This window comes from Podarcis pityusensis (assembly GCF_964106645.2).
Source record: "Podarcis pityusensis genome assembly, chromosome: 10".
Lineage (NCBI taxonomy): Eukaryota > Metazoa > Chordata > Lepidosauria > Squamata > Lacertidae > Podarcis > Podarcis pityusensis.
This window is the reverse complement of record NC_138035.1, coordinates 21,140,542-21,155,636: the sequence shown is the minus strand read 5'-3', so window position 1 is coordinate 21,155,636 and position 15,095 is coordinate 21,140,542. Positions and strand designations below refer to the sequence as shown.

General features: G+C 45.0%; 1 protein-coding gene across 7 annotated transcripts in view; it reads right to left on the bottom strand.

Annotated features, from left to right (window-relative positions):
* Positions 1 to 15,095, bottom strand: part of FGD4 (FYVE, RhoGEF and PH domain containing 4) — a 106,272-nt gene that overhangs the window by 47,299 nt on the left and 43,878 nt on the right. Inside the window, exon 1 of one of the 7 annotated variants that reach the window (XM_081024004.1) lies at positions 5,613 to 5,813. The exons of the other annotated variants lie outside the window; for them this stretch is intronic. Coding sequence (XP_080880130.1) covers positions 5,613 to 5,637 — 25 coding nt within the window. The 5' untranslated portion in view covers positions 5,638 to 5,813. Of the gene's footprint in view, positions 1 to 5,612; positions 5,814 to 15,095 lie in introns of those variants that run through there. 7 annotated transcript variants of the gene reach the window in all.

Below are 15,095 nucleotides of genomic sequence, written 5' to 3'. Positions count from 1 at the left end.
GCCCGCCTCTCCCCTTTGGCTCGCTGGCATTGCTCACACCCTCTTACATACTCCCGTACATCTTCCCTCACCTTAGGCCACCAAAATTCCCTGGTGACCAACCACATGGTTTTGTGTTGTCCAAAATGCCCCGCCGTGGGGCTGTCGTGCAACTGCTTGAGTACCCTCCCCCTTAAGTCTCCTTCAGGGATATACAGTGCCCCTTTGTAATACAAAGCTCCATTTCTTTCCTCGAAACCCCCTGGTTCCTCTCCCTCACCCCTAAGACCTCTGAGCTTATTCTGGGCGTATTCATCATTCTCTGTTTCCTCTACCAGTTCTCTTTGTCCCACCAATGCCGCCCCACACACCCAGCGGTCCTCTGGAATGACATGTCTCTCTTCGGGTGCTCCCTCCCCCTCCAAATATTCAGGTTTGCGTGAGAGAGCGTCCGCCCTAATGTTCTCTGGGCCTGGCACGTAACAAATCTCAAAGTTAAATTTGGAGAACTCCTGGGCCCATCTCACTTGCCGTTGGTTGAGCACTCGTGCCGTCCTCCAATACTCTAGGTTCTTGTGGTCAGTGCACACTTGCACCTTATGTTGTGCGCCAATTAGCAGGTGCCTCCATCTCCGGAACGCCTCATGAATGGCTAGTAGTTCTCGGTCATACACCGTGTAGTTCCTCTCGGATTTGTTCAGCTTTCGCGAAAAAAAGGCACACGGTCTCCACTCTGACTCCTCCTTCCCTGGCTGCAGAAGCACCGCCCCAATAGCTCTGTCTGATGCGTCAGTTTCCACTCTCATCGGTTTTTGTAAATCCACATGCAGGAGTTGTTGTTCCGAGGCGAAGGCCCTTTTTAGTTCCTCAAATGCTCGCTCCGCCTCCTCAGTCCAAACGAACTTCTTCTTACTGCTGAGACAGTCCGTAATGGGCGCCGTCAGGTGGGCAAAGTTTCGGATGAACTTACGATAGAAGTTCCCAAATCCTAGGAACCTCTGCACATCCTTCCTTGTTTTGGGTGTTTTCCATTCCAGCACCGCCTGGACCTTGCCGGGATCCATGGCCAATCCCTTGTCTGACAGGCGATACCCCAGGAATTCCACCTCCTTGGTATGAAACTGACACTTCTCCAGTTTCACCCACAGCTGGTTGGCTTGCAGCCTGCTCAACACTTCTCTGACGTCTCTCACATGCTGCTCCTCATTCTCAGAATACACCAACACGTCGTCTAAGAAGGCCACACAATTCTTGTAAAGCAAAGGCCCCAGGACATGGTTCATAAACGATTGAAAGCACGCGGAGCCTCCTTGTAGGCCGAAGGGCATAACTAAATATTCAAATGCCCCCAAAGGGGTGAACATGGTGGTTTTCCATTCATCCCCCTTCCTTATTCGTATCAGGTTGTACGCCCCCCTTAGGTCCAGTTTAGTAAAAATCTTTCCCTTCCTGACCCTTGTCAAAATGTCGTCAATCCTGGGCATAGGGAAAGCCACTGGTTCTGACACTGCATTTAAGGCCCTGAAGTCACACACAAGCCTCGGCTTGTTCGTGTTTTTTTTATCCACAAAAAACACTGGGCTGCCCCCCACCGCCCTGGACTCTCTGATGAACCCTCTCTTCAGGTTCTTGTCAATGAACTCTCTTAGCTCCTGCATCTCTCTGTCTGACATGGCGTACAGCTTGCCTACAGGGAGCTGTGCCCCAGGGAGTAAATTGATTTGACAGTCAAAGGGTCTATGCGGGGGTAGTTGGTCAGCTTCCCTTTCGCTGAAGACGTCGCGGAGATCTGCGTATTGTCGTGGTACCTTCACGTTCTCCGTTACTTCAGTCCCTGCTAGGGTGGCTTGGGCCCCTGCCAAACCCTTTCCCTCTTTGCAGTGTTCTAAGCAATGTGCTGAACCAAAAGAAACCACTCTCTGATGCCAGCCCACCAGCGGATCATGTAACGCTAGCCAGCTCATCCCCAATATAATGGGAGCTCCTCCCAAGGTGGCCACATTAAACGCTATCAGTTCGGTGTGCCTTGCCACCTTCATTATCATTGGGACGGTCTGCAAGCTGACTTCTCCTCCCAACAGCTCCCTGCCATCGATCGTGGTCACCTGCAGGGGGTTGCTTAAAGGGATCGTCTGTATCTGGTGTTCAGCTGCAAACTCTTTGCTCATGAAATTGCAGGAGCTGCCTGAGTCCAACAGCGCCTTTATCTTTAGAGGGTGTCCGTTTGGCAGCTCTAGCGCCACTTCTATCACTAGGGCGGGTTTAGGAGGTTCTGGCGTGGGCACTTTCACTGCTCTTTGGCCTGGCTGCTGTGCCCCGACGGTGGCAGCCAGGCGTTGGCTTTTACTTGCTTCGGTATTTCTTCCTCTCTTCCCTCCACAGCTCCTACCATCCCTTGCCATTCCTTCCTCTGGGGGCAGACTCTGGCAAAGTGACCTGGTTGTTGGCAGAGATAGCATTTCCGGGCGCCTTTTCCCTCCTTCTTTCCCCCCTCACTGGGCTTTGAAACTGCGCGCGCGCGCGCTGTTCCGATTTCCATCGGCTCTGCCGGCGGGAAAGTTGGCTCTGGAATGTCTGGAATGCGGAACTCCTTCCAACGTTCCCCCTTCCCTTCCCGCCTCTCCAATGCTCTCGCCTCCTGGCGCGCTCCTATGGTCAGCGCTGATTTGGTCAGCTGGTCCATAGACTCCGCCCTGGGCGCCCGGGAAAGTTCGTCTTTCACAGCCGAAGAAAGCCCTTCTTCAAAGAGCATTTGAATGGGTTCCGCCGATAGATCCCACCCCAATTTATGGATCAACATGGTGAACTCAGTCCAGTACTCACGGACAGATCGGCTCCCCTGTTTGCAAGCCATTAACTGTCTGCGGACCACTCCCTGTTCAATATCGCTGGAAAACATCAGATCCATGGCGCGAAAGAACTTCATCGTGTCCTTTAGGACGTCACTATTCGCTGCCATCAGGGGTCTAACCCAGTCTCTCGCCCCCTTTTCAAGATGCCCAATCACGAAAGCCACTCGTGATTCCTCGTCAGGGAATTCATCAAACTGCAGATTGAGGGCATATTGCATCTCTGTCCGAAAGCCATGATAGTCTTTGGGCTCCCCCCCAAACTTCTGCACCAATCCTGGTACCTTTCTGACGAGCTGGGTGTCTTTCCCCTTTTTGTCTGCATCCTGAGCCCTCCTCTCCTCAAGCCTCGCCGTCTGCAGCGCTAGCTGGACCTCCAACACCCGGTACCTTTCTTCCAGGCTTGGACCCGCTCCAGCTCCTGCTTCTCCGGTTCCGGCTGGGTTGCTCATGATGCCTTCTCCTGCACAAGCTGCTCACGAAGACTGTCGGAATGCTGTGATGGGACGATGAGCTGCTTGTGTGTAAAATCCTAGTCCCTCAGAGTTTGGTCAAGTTTGCAAACCTCTGTCTGTAACGGAGCCCCTTAAACATGGCTCCGTCAGTCGCTGGCAGATTCCGACAGTGGTTGCTTTCGGAATCGCTTCCAACATAAAAGCTCCTTAACGGAAACACGTCTTCTGGACTCTCTGCGTGACAGTTTCCGGCGAGGAGTGGGTGTCCCTACAGGAGGTCCTGAAACCTCCCCACTGTTTTCGCTGGAAGTGTCTCTGAGCCATCCCTCCAGCTCCCTTTCCCTCAGCTCAGCTCCTCTCCCCCTACTGGTTCCCTCTTCAGCTGCTGAGTCTCTCCCAACCTGTGTGAGCCCTTTCACTTCCCTTCCTTCCGATGGCAGTTCCCTGACACATACCAAATACATCTCTTTCTGTAATCTATACATGATCAGGTATCCCCAAGTTATTTAGACAGTGTGTGTTCTTTTAACAGTGGAGTTGGAAGGGACCCAACTCCTTGCTCTGATTAAAGTTATCCCAGCAGATAATTATAAAAGAAAACACAATAACAACAAATTACTTTTGGCCTTCGAAAATAGATTGTACATTGCCTTTAGATATGAAGTTCCTCCAAATTTTAGGCTTAAAAAAACCAAGCCTCCATCTATCTAATTGCTATCTGGAGGCCCCTTGTGCTGGTTCTGAAGATACTTTGTTTTTATTCTTTCAGCACTTTCTCTCTTTTAAAAATTCTTTGCACATGTGTGATTCCTTTCCGGGATGCATTACAAACAACCTGAGGATTGTGAGGCAAGGGCTTCCCCAAGGTGAGAAGCTCCTTCCCTCCCCCTCCCTTCACATTTCGGACTGGAAATGCTAGGTGCATCTACAAGCCTTGGCTAGCATGTCAATGATGTTCCTGAGACATTTTTTCAATGACCATTCAATTCATGACTCAGAAGTCAAATTTACGTTCTGCAAATTGCCTCCCCACTTTAAAGGTTTTAGTAAATTTCAGCCATTACGATTTCGTCAAGAATAAGGGAGTAGTAGAAAAGCAAAGGGAACCAGGAAAAGTGTGGAAGGAAAGTCATATGGTATATGTATGTATACATGCTGTATTGGCAAGGAAGTTGTAAGTGGGACGGGGGGGGGTTTAAATATGCTCTCTGTCCCTGTTTTTGAAAATGCAAATAATTTAATAAATAAATAAATAAGGGATTAAAGTAACTTCAGAAAATGGCCAACAATGCAGTTGGTTTTCAGTGTCAAATTTGATGAATCTGCATGAATAATAATGTGATATAATGTTTTCTTTAAAAAAGTTTTATGTTTAATTGTAAGCACCAGAAGAATTTTAGAGCAAGGAAGATCTTCTCCAAATATATCTGGGCAACCAATCTATTATTTCCAGACCTTGATAACATCATTACTTTTAACAACATTATATTTAAGTGTCTTCTTGCACTGATTTCTGCAGACCCTTCATTTCCACAATGCCAAAATAATTTCAACACCACTATTTATACACTGCGTAAAAAAGGTAAACAGTGAATCAAGAGCCCCTAAAATTATCCAGACTTTTAATCTCTTCAACACCCATCTGCCCCTAAAAAGTGTAAATGTACACAAGTGAATATATAATATTAAGTGCTCAAAGGAAATGAGCATTTCTGGGGGAATTGTAACAAACCAAACAGGCATTTTAATTCACACTAGCAGCACAAAATTCATCGATAACTGTTGCTGCGACAAACTATACATATTAAAGGAAAAGCTGTTTCTTAACATTCCAGGAAGGACAGCTATTTTACAAATGAGAGAGGTAAAGGATCTCTCAGTACTATCACTAATGATTTATAGGAACAGGAACTAGGAATGATTTGACTGTAAACAGAGAATTCCCAACTGGAAACAGAAATCACTTAACAATCCATTTAGTTGCTCAAGAAAACTTCCAAGCACGTTAAAACAACAGAAGAGAGCCAAAACACAGTTTTTATGCATGCTATACTAACTGGACATTGTGTTTTCCTAACTAATAATACCAACTGAAACTAAGAAAGGGCGGGGGCGAGAGAGAGAAAAGACATTCCACAAGTATTACACACAAGCAACATTTGTGAAAGTTTAGTTTATCAAACATACAGCTACGTTTTTCCTGAATCTGGGCATGCTTAAAACTATCAGAAGTGCATGCACACACGAAGGAAGAATGTGGATTAGGGCAACTTTGGTAAACACACAAAAATAACAGCAGCAGCAACAAAACCAGAATGAAACCCTTTACCTGGATCAGATGACATGGCAGTCATGTATGCAGATACACACACGTCAATCTAGTGCCGTTAAGCGTGCAGAGACTCGGTTTCGCAATGAGCAAGGATCATATGATAGGTTCACATACTGCTTAGCTGCGAGCTTTGCTGACCACATCTAGGAGGAGTTCTAAAATCATTACACACTGGAAGTTTACACTTCAGCGGGTGAGAGTCATGACCAGACCCACTGTCCCTTGAGGCACAGCTGTTTTTGCGCAGAGTGTGTATCGGCAAACATGCAAATGAGCAATAAGGGGGGGGGGGAGAACAAGGTTTCATTCCAGCTAAAAGAGTTAACAGGGAAGTTCAACTTATGTAACTTTCAAACTGCTGGAGAAAAGCACTCTGTAAAACTACAAAGGCTGTTTTCATCTAGTGCCTCAGCTGCTTAAAAACTCTGAACTCTGTCACAGTTTAAATGCAATAACAGCTCTTTCCACAAGCCGGCCAGCAGTATCTTTTTTGCCTCCTAAACTTGTGGTTATTTTGCCTTCAGCAACTTCCCTGAATGAGCAAACATTTCAGCTGCTTATTGGAGGTGAACTGGGGGGAACTTTTTTTTTTTTTTTTAACCAAATCAAAAGGAAACTAAGAGTTGTGGTTATATACTAATTATTAAGAAATCCACTGATGTCTAAATTGTGGTGAACAGAAAGGAAAACCCTCTTGCACACTACATTTAGATAAAAACAGGGTAGCGTTTAGATACACATTAGCAGAGATAAAACTACTCACAAAACAGCCAAACCACTTGCCCACAAATAATTTTGGTCTTGGAACATCTCTAGGCTCAGCAAGTTTCATTTTTTAAAAAATGAAAACGAAAATTTTCTAGTTGTAGTTTTGCCAAAACAACACCTAGCAAGTGTGATACTGGCAAAGCCCAAGTTATTGCCCTGTGCTGTTTGATTTAACATGGATATTCATAGCTGTCTACTTCTTGCTAGAAATAATAGAAACTAAGTTGGATGAGATCTCATGGAATCATAGAATTGTAGAGTCGGAAGAGGCCACAGGGGTCATCTAGTCCAACCCCCTGCAACGCTGGAATTTTTTTTGCCCAAGGTGGGGCTCAAACCCATGACGCTGAGATTAAGAATCTCATGTTATAGCAACTCAGATCCCTGATAAGCAGCCATATAGGCTCCACTTTAAGTGGTTTCACTTTTTAAAAAAGGAAGAGGGAGTCTACCCTCTTACCAAGAGGCCTACTTTAGGAGCATGAATATAGCACCATTTCTGCTGTGCAAGCCTACTGATTACATTCTCCAGAATAAATATTGGCTATAGGTCATAGTTTGTTCGAAGCAAGACAAACCACAGACCTTGGTTCGGATGTAATAAACCACAAGCCTGGTTTGGGATGCAATGCTAAGCTAAAGGTGGGGTACCTTTTTCAATCTGAGGGCCACATTCACTTCCAGGCACATCACCATGGTCCATCATGGCAGCCATAAAGTTCTGATCCAATCTCCTTGGCATGAATGTTGAATTCTCCTCAAATCAACTGTCTGGGAGCCCTCAACACTGCCTCCAAGACCAGCTCAGGCAGGGAGACTGCTGGGCAATGTGGTAGGTGCTCTTGCACGCATGCTCAGGAGTCCCACTGCCAGGGCTGGATTTAGATGAAGAAAGGCCCTAGGCTATTCCACTTGTGAGGCCCCTCCCAATCCCCCACCCTCATGACTAGAAGAAAATGAAAGAGTGTTATAAACAAAATTGAATGACGCCAAGGATGATGATGGTTATTTAAAATTCTCCCATTCACAATTTCTCCTCTAAAGGACATCAGAAAACGTCATCAAAATTTGTTTACAAACTTGCACAAGAACTCAATTAACAGGTCTGATTTCTGAAGGACTTTGCTGACCTTGTGATAATGACCTAGCACACGGATTTATATCTCTAAGATTATGCCCCATAGAGCCCCGCACAAAAAATTCAAGTTGGGCCCTAGAGTTTCAAATTGGGACCCACTGACTGGCCCTGGGTCTCATAGTTGCTGGGCCCGAGTTGTCCTGCCCTCGCATGAAGTCTTGGGTTTGTAATTTTGGGAGAGGGGAGACTGCCCGCTGGGGGGAGGGTGGGCTGGGGAGGCTCCCTAGATTTAAAGACCCTAGGCTTCAGCCTACTTAGCCTATACATAAATCCGGCACTGCCCACTGCAAAGCAGGCAACCACAGGCACCTGGCTCCTCCTCCAATGTACCTGGGGTCCTCCCCTCTCACACAGGGGTGCTGTGCAACCATGCCAATGTGTTTCAAGTGTTCTGAACATTTGAATTACATTAAACAGAGGTCTTCAAACTTTCCACCACAGGGTATACCTGCAAAAACTAAAAACTACAGAGGTTTATGTGTGATAAGAGACAACAAAAACTGTGGTTTTTTAAAAAATGAGAAAAGGACCAACTGAGAGGCATAGAAAGTTGATTGGGGGTTCTGTAAACTACCATAGCCCCAAATCAGCTTGCTGTCTCTTCTAGGCTAATGTACAAATGCTGAACTCAGGGTGTCTGTTTAAGGCCAGGGGTCAGCAAGGTTTATCTTGTCTGGGCCAGATTGGTCCCACGGAGATCCCTCCATGGGCCGGATTGTGCACGCGTGTGAGCGTGCTTGCCTGCGATTTCCGGCATCTGCGCATGCGCAGACGCGATTTCTGGTGCCACGGAAGCGAATCCCCGCACTGCACTGCACCGGTTTATTGAAGTGCGCAAGTGGGCAGCTTGGTAAAGGGGTGGCTCGTGGGCCGGCCAAACAACCTCCATAGGCCTCTACCAGCCCATGGGCCTTAGATTGCTGACCCCTGGTTTAAGCTATGCCTTTTCCTTGCCCTCAAACTTTGTATTTGCAAATAAATATTGTAAAATACCGTAAGCTACCAGAGACGTCCTTCCAAAGGAAACTAAACGCAGGTAAGCAAACACACCCCTGAAACTTGTCAACACTGGAAGTGAGCTGGGCATAACAATGGGGTAATTTTGAAATCAAAGACCAACTTTTTCAAATAAAAATAAAGTCTACATATTGGCATTTTTAGGTTGAAGCAACAAGGTGAAATTAAGGGGCACAGCCATACCTTATGAAACACATTTCAGGTATGCTATTACAAACCCATGCCATAGTTAGGGAAAATAAAAGTCTTCAATATAAAATATGGCAGAGGCTTATGTGAAAACAATTTCACTCTCAATTAAAAGCTTGGTCTATCATTCCTAGAAACCTCAGTTTTCTAAAAGGAAAGTTAAGAGATCAACTGCGTTATCCGTGGATGATTAAAAAGATAAGGGGATACATGAGAGATTAAGGGAGATACAGTGCTGGCCATCTCATTAATCTAATCCAAAAAGTCTACAACTGATTTGTACTTAGCAGTGCTTAGACTAACCAAGGTCAATGAAATAAAGCTGTTCAAGAGCCTAGGAGGTAAAGCTCAGATCCCTCCACTTTGAAATGGTAATAGTAAATTCACACATTCCTATTGTAAAGATGTCAATGTGGTGATCAGAGATCAAACTACAATAATTTTTGTTGTGCCCATTAAGATAAGAAAGCTCATTGTTGGTGCAGTGGTTACTCCTACACTCCTTTCTATTAACAGAATTTTAAAAGCTCAAGAATCAATGTATTTGCTTCTTTGTAGAGAAGACAGTATGGAGTATGCAGGATGCAGATTCAGTTCTTCCCATGTGTCCCCACCCCCACCACAGAGCCCTTGTTTACAAACTGCTTCCAAGGCTGCTCAATGTGGCAGAATCCAAAGCCAAATTCCCATTTACAACAGCAAAGCATCATCCTCCCATTATTATGAGGAATTTTCAATGACTGCAGCAGGGGGAGGCAACCTAAGGCCCAGGGGCCGGATGCGGCCCAATCGCTTTCTCAATCATGCTGGCCACATGACCCGGAAGCTGTACGCCGGCCCCCTCGGCCCATAAAGCGAGATGAGCGCCACAACCCCAGAGTCAGCCACGACTGGACCTAATGGTCGGGGGTCCCTTTACCTTTACCTAAAGGTAAAGGACCCCTGACAGGTAAGTCCAGTTGCGAACAACACATTTTCCGGGTCATGGGGCCAGCATGACTAAGCCGTTTCTGGCGAAACCAGAGAAGCGCACAGAAACGCCATTTACCTTCCCGCCGGAGCTGTACCTATTTATCTATTTGCAATTTGACGTGCTTTCGAACTGCTAGGTTGGTAGGAGCTGGGACCAAACAATGGGAGCTCACCCCATCACGGGGATTCGAACCGCCGACCTTCCGATCAGCAAGCTCAAGGTTCAGTGGTTTACACCACAGCGCCACCCGCGTCCCATTTTCATTGATAAAATAACACTGAATCACTGAGGCCTCAATCTAAAGGGCATACCGGGATGTGGGTGTGGGTGTGTGTCACTAGCTCCTATTTTTAAGAGGAAGGCATCCTACAGATCTTTTAAACAATCTGAAACAAAGAGCTTAATAGTTCTCCATTTTAAAGGTTATGTGTTCCATTTAAATTGCTCTCCACATTAACATTTCTTTTGGTATCTCTGATGCAACACCAGTTTTAATTAAAAGAAGCAGAAGAACATTGCATGCAGCAGGTTGCAGATTCAATCCCTCAGAGCCCAGGTGGCCCCTGGAACGTCTTGCAATTTTTCTTTAGAACTCCCCTCGGAAACAAAAACATACACAAATAGAACTGTATAATGGTTTCTGATGTTTTCACTATTAGTTATTGGCAGCAAACGCTATACTAGTCAATAAATGGTGTGTAATGAAGTTCCTTCTCAGCAGAAGTGGTTAGATAAAGCTTGTGATGAATAGAATTTATTGACCCACCAAAGGTTAGCAAGTTTAGGCGAGTTTAAGTCAGAGGTGCTTGGGACTTTTCTTCCAGTTCATCACTATATAGATAAATGGGGATAAGTTTTTCCTTTATCTCTGGGTAAGTACAGACTCCCTACCCAATCTCAAAAAATATGAACACTTGTCCAGAATGTTATGTACTGAAGTTCTCACCCTGGGCCAGCAGGGGGATACTGTAGATAGTTCAGGTCCACATATGCAAATAAGGGATCGAAAGTGACGTTCAGTGATTGGATAGTTACAGAAAATGGTTACTGTTGTGCTCTAGTGGAGCTCTATATAAGCAGGCTGGCTGAACCCTTCAGTTCAGTTCTGTTCTGGCCTGTGAATAAACAAGAGCTGTTTGAAGAATCACTGTGTCGTCTGATATGTTCACCCACAACTTAACACAGAAGAGAAGAGTTGTCAAGAAATACAGAGAACCTAACTGGCAAACAGTTGTAGCATACAGGCGGCAACTATTTTAGGCATGTCCAATTGATGTGTGGGTCCTTTTGGACCTGGAAGAAGGCAAAACAGGGATGGAACAGGGTGGGGTGTGCTTATATGCGTTCAGCCTACGCACTCAGGGACCGGGAACAAAAAAACCGTGCAAAATGGCCGTCGCCTGTACAGCAGAAAGCATGTTCCATTTACAAAAGCATCTGTATATAGGCAGATGGAAGGTTTTATGGCAAGGCTCCAGCATTTTCAGACCAAATGAGGCCAAAGCAATGCTTATTTCATACAAGCGGTCAGTCTGTAGGGAAAACAGACTTGCGAGATATGCAACGGCTCTATTCCGGATCAAAACAAAAAGGGCTTTCTATAAGCAGCAGCAAAGCATTGCTCGCAAGGGCCATGTAGGAATAGTGGCTTCTATTATCAGATAGCCTGGATAAATCTCCTGGCTCCCACTAGGGATAGGGAAGGCCTCATTGCAACCACAATTTTCAAACTTTTATGTTGTATGTATGTTGTAGTAGTTTCCAAGATAAAGAAGCCTCTGTCCAAACTTCCCACCACAATGCGTCTGAAAGAGGAACACCAGCCTGTCATGGAACGTATCGGCAGCTTGCCAAGAAAAGTCTCTGTACTGTATGAAATGCCCCTCGCATAAAAAGTCTATCTCAAAAGAGTTCCTTGAATTCCCATCAATCTCAAAATTTGTTATTTCTTTAAAACATTTCTGTCCTACTCTTCAGCCGAACAAGGATCCCAAAGCAGCTTACAAGTTATCAATGCCCCTCAGGGTCACAATCAAAATATATGATCAAGGGTTGTGACAGAGGCAAAGCAAAAAAACCTTTGGATAAAAGCAGAGGATATTGTCTTCAAGATTAAACAGAAAATAATCTGACAGTGAAACAATTCAAAGGCAATTCATGGTGACTCAATGGCTATCAAAGATCATATACAAAAAACAGGTGGTTATCCTGTGGCACACCAGGTGTTTCTGGAATACAACTCACATAATTTGCAGCGACTGGTCATGCTGGGTGGGGCTGATGGGAGTTGGCATCCAATGACATCTGCAGGGCCAGAGATACCCCCCCCCCCGCCGCCTTAGCGCTTCTAAATGGTGAACCCACAGCCTAAAGGCCAAATCAGTCCTACCACCAGAAAAATCAGTGGCACCTCTCGTACCATTATTGTTAGGTGGTCTCAGCACTCCTAGGTCTCTCCTAAAAAACAAGTAAAGCAGAAAGAGCTTGCATTTGAAGTCATAAGAGAAGGTAAAGCCATAACTTGATATTTCTTCCATTTGTTCTCCCCAATTCTGTTAAAGGAGAACAGCTGAGCAAGAACACTAGATACTAAAATGAAGCATCCCACCAGTGGACATCATCCCTCTCAGTGGACATTACTCCCTCTCAGTGCAACCCCAAGACAATACCACTTGTACCCCATCTTTCCTTGACTGTCATTAAAGAGCTTTTACATTTTCAAACCATTTGAGTCTGGCGGCTTTTCAAATGGCAAGTGGACAAACAGCCTCATCCATAAACCCCATCAGCCACCCAATTGCCTAATCATGCACTTTGGCAATATAATTTTGGAACTCTTCACAATCTGTATGGGACGGCACACTATTTTCAGGTCATCTGCAACCTGGGTTACCTTGCCCCTGGCACTAGTAAATTTATGAACAAGTTGTACGGCAATGGTCCACATGCAGATAGCTAGAAGGACCCCACTATTTACTTTCCTCCATTGTGAAAACTGTCTGTTGATTCCTTTCCTGTTTTTCCTGTTTTTCAGCCAATTTTGATGGAGACTGGGTTTATATTATGAACAACAGAAAGAGAAACACTGTGATTAGGTTCAGGTCAAACAAAAGGAAATACTGCTTCACACTACATGTAAGTAATGTATGCAATTGATACAAAATATGATGACTAGACAAATTCAGAATGTATTGGTAATGGGCTATGCTATAGTTTGTAACAGTGAATGTGAACTCAGTTCTCCTCGCCCTTAGGATTTTTAACTATAGACAAAATGATTCCGTAAGTTAAAAATCCTGTTATCTTTTAGGATATTGCGAGGATAAGGGCGAGGAGAAGCTCCAACATAGCCTAATGAGGATTGAGCATATCCTAAAAGATGCAATATCCTAAAAGATAACATGGTTGGGCTGGAACACTGAACAAGAGCTATCCATACTGCAATATTTTGTTGCACTAACCACTTGTTAGCTATAATAAATAAAATATAACTTGAAATGGATAGAGGTAAAAATATCGTTTCCAGTTGTTGGAGACAACAAGTAGGGAGAGGTCACCTTCATCATGCCCTGGGCCGACGTGTTCAAATGAAATGTTAGATTCTGATGCAGCACTGCATTTCCCCAGCAACAACAAAAAACTGGCATCTGACTGCTGTGAACATGTTCTCACATATTATAGAGTTAAATCATCTGGACAAGCGACATGAAAAACAGATCAATATGCAGCTTTCACATAAAAGGCTAGAATAAGCTACAGGCTTAAAGTCAAGCCATGTTGAATATTACACACACACACACACACACGTATCCATTTGTGGGACCTTTCTGTCCCCCTTAAAGTGGGAAGGGAAACAGAAGAGTTTGCAGATGCAGGTAGCCTTAACATTTTAAGGAGGAGGCGGCAAAGGCGTTTTACCAAAGGGAAAAAAATGTCACTGCTTCAGGTGGTAGGTTAGCTGCCCTCAGCAGCCTACCGGTGTTCATTTGGGACAGAATGCCCCATAGGAACCATGGCTATATCATGATGTAGTACAACCTTCACCAATGTGGTATCTGCTAGGTTGGTGAAGGCTTTGGTCCCCACTCAGCTCTCACCTGTGGCTCCTAGAAGCTGTCAGCATGCGACAGCAGCCACATCCTGCAAAATGGCTTCGACTAGCTGGCAAAAGCAGGTGAGGGTAGCCAATGAGTCTTAAACTCTCAGTGAGATAGGGACTTCCCCTTCATGAGAAGGCAGGCTCTGGCAGATTGAGCAGACAAGATCAATAGCAGGTCCAGTGATCAAGAAGGTGGTTTCTGCACGTGCTGCAAAGTGAGGGACAGATGGCTAATAAGGATAGTCCAAAGAATTCTACATCATGATGTAGCACTGTTCTCCTGTCCCAACTTTCAAAGGGAATGCCCCTGGGATGCTGACCAGATGTTAACCAAGCCACCTCATATTTAGCCTACCCAACTCAAAGCTTTGATTTCACCCATCCCAAAAGTTAAACCAATGTTCAGAGTGCGCTTCCCCCCCCCCTCAACTCCCTGGAAACACTGAAAATCCATGGGCTGGATAATATGCAATATATGTTTAGATTCAACAGGAAGAAAAGCCTATAGAATTCAGTAATGAAACACTTCCTAAAAGTGCTGCATAATTTCCTTCTTGGGGGGTGGGGTGGGTCTCCATAATATATGAGGCATAATATACGAGGCATGCTATGAAGCATCCTTCAGATACAATACATTCCTGTCTTAGCATGGCAAATGAGGCTCACACAGCCCTTCCAGCTAGGATTCTAAGGTCATTACATTATATTTGCTGTTAGCACCATGTGGAAGCATGGCCTGTTTTGTGAAATATGAAACAGACTCTTATTGCACACACAAAAACTAAAGACACAGCACAGGAAACAAGCAGAAGAGGTCACTTGATGCACTCTAGAGGACAGAACATTGATTTTTTTGTTAGTAACAGCCAGCTGCATCCAGGCAGACAAGATTAGCAGCTTCCAACATGGGGGAGGATCCTTTTAAAAATCTAAGCCTAAACTGAAAATGCAGGTATTAATTGGTAAAAAAATATGACCAATGATTATTTATTTAATCCAGGCTATTAAACTGTGGCTTTAATAATGGCCAATGGAAGGATTCCCCCCCCCCCATATATTCCCATCTTAATTGAGGTAGTCATTCAGAGGGGGATAAGAAGCCTGCATCCATATCAGACTTCCTCACCCCACTGTCATTACAGGGAGGATGAGAAATATCACTTTCCTGCTTACTCCTATTTCACTGAATGCTGCACAACTTGCTTTGATTGTCTGTGCTTTGATTGTGCGGAAGCAAAGGCTTTTTGAGTGAATATAGCTGAATGGTCCACCGAAACCAGGAAGGGAATGTGGACA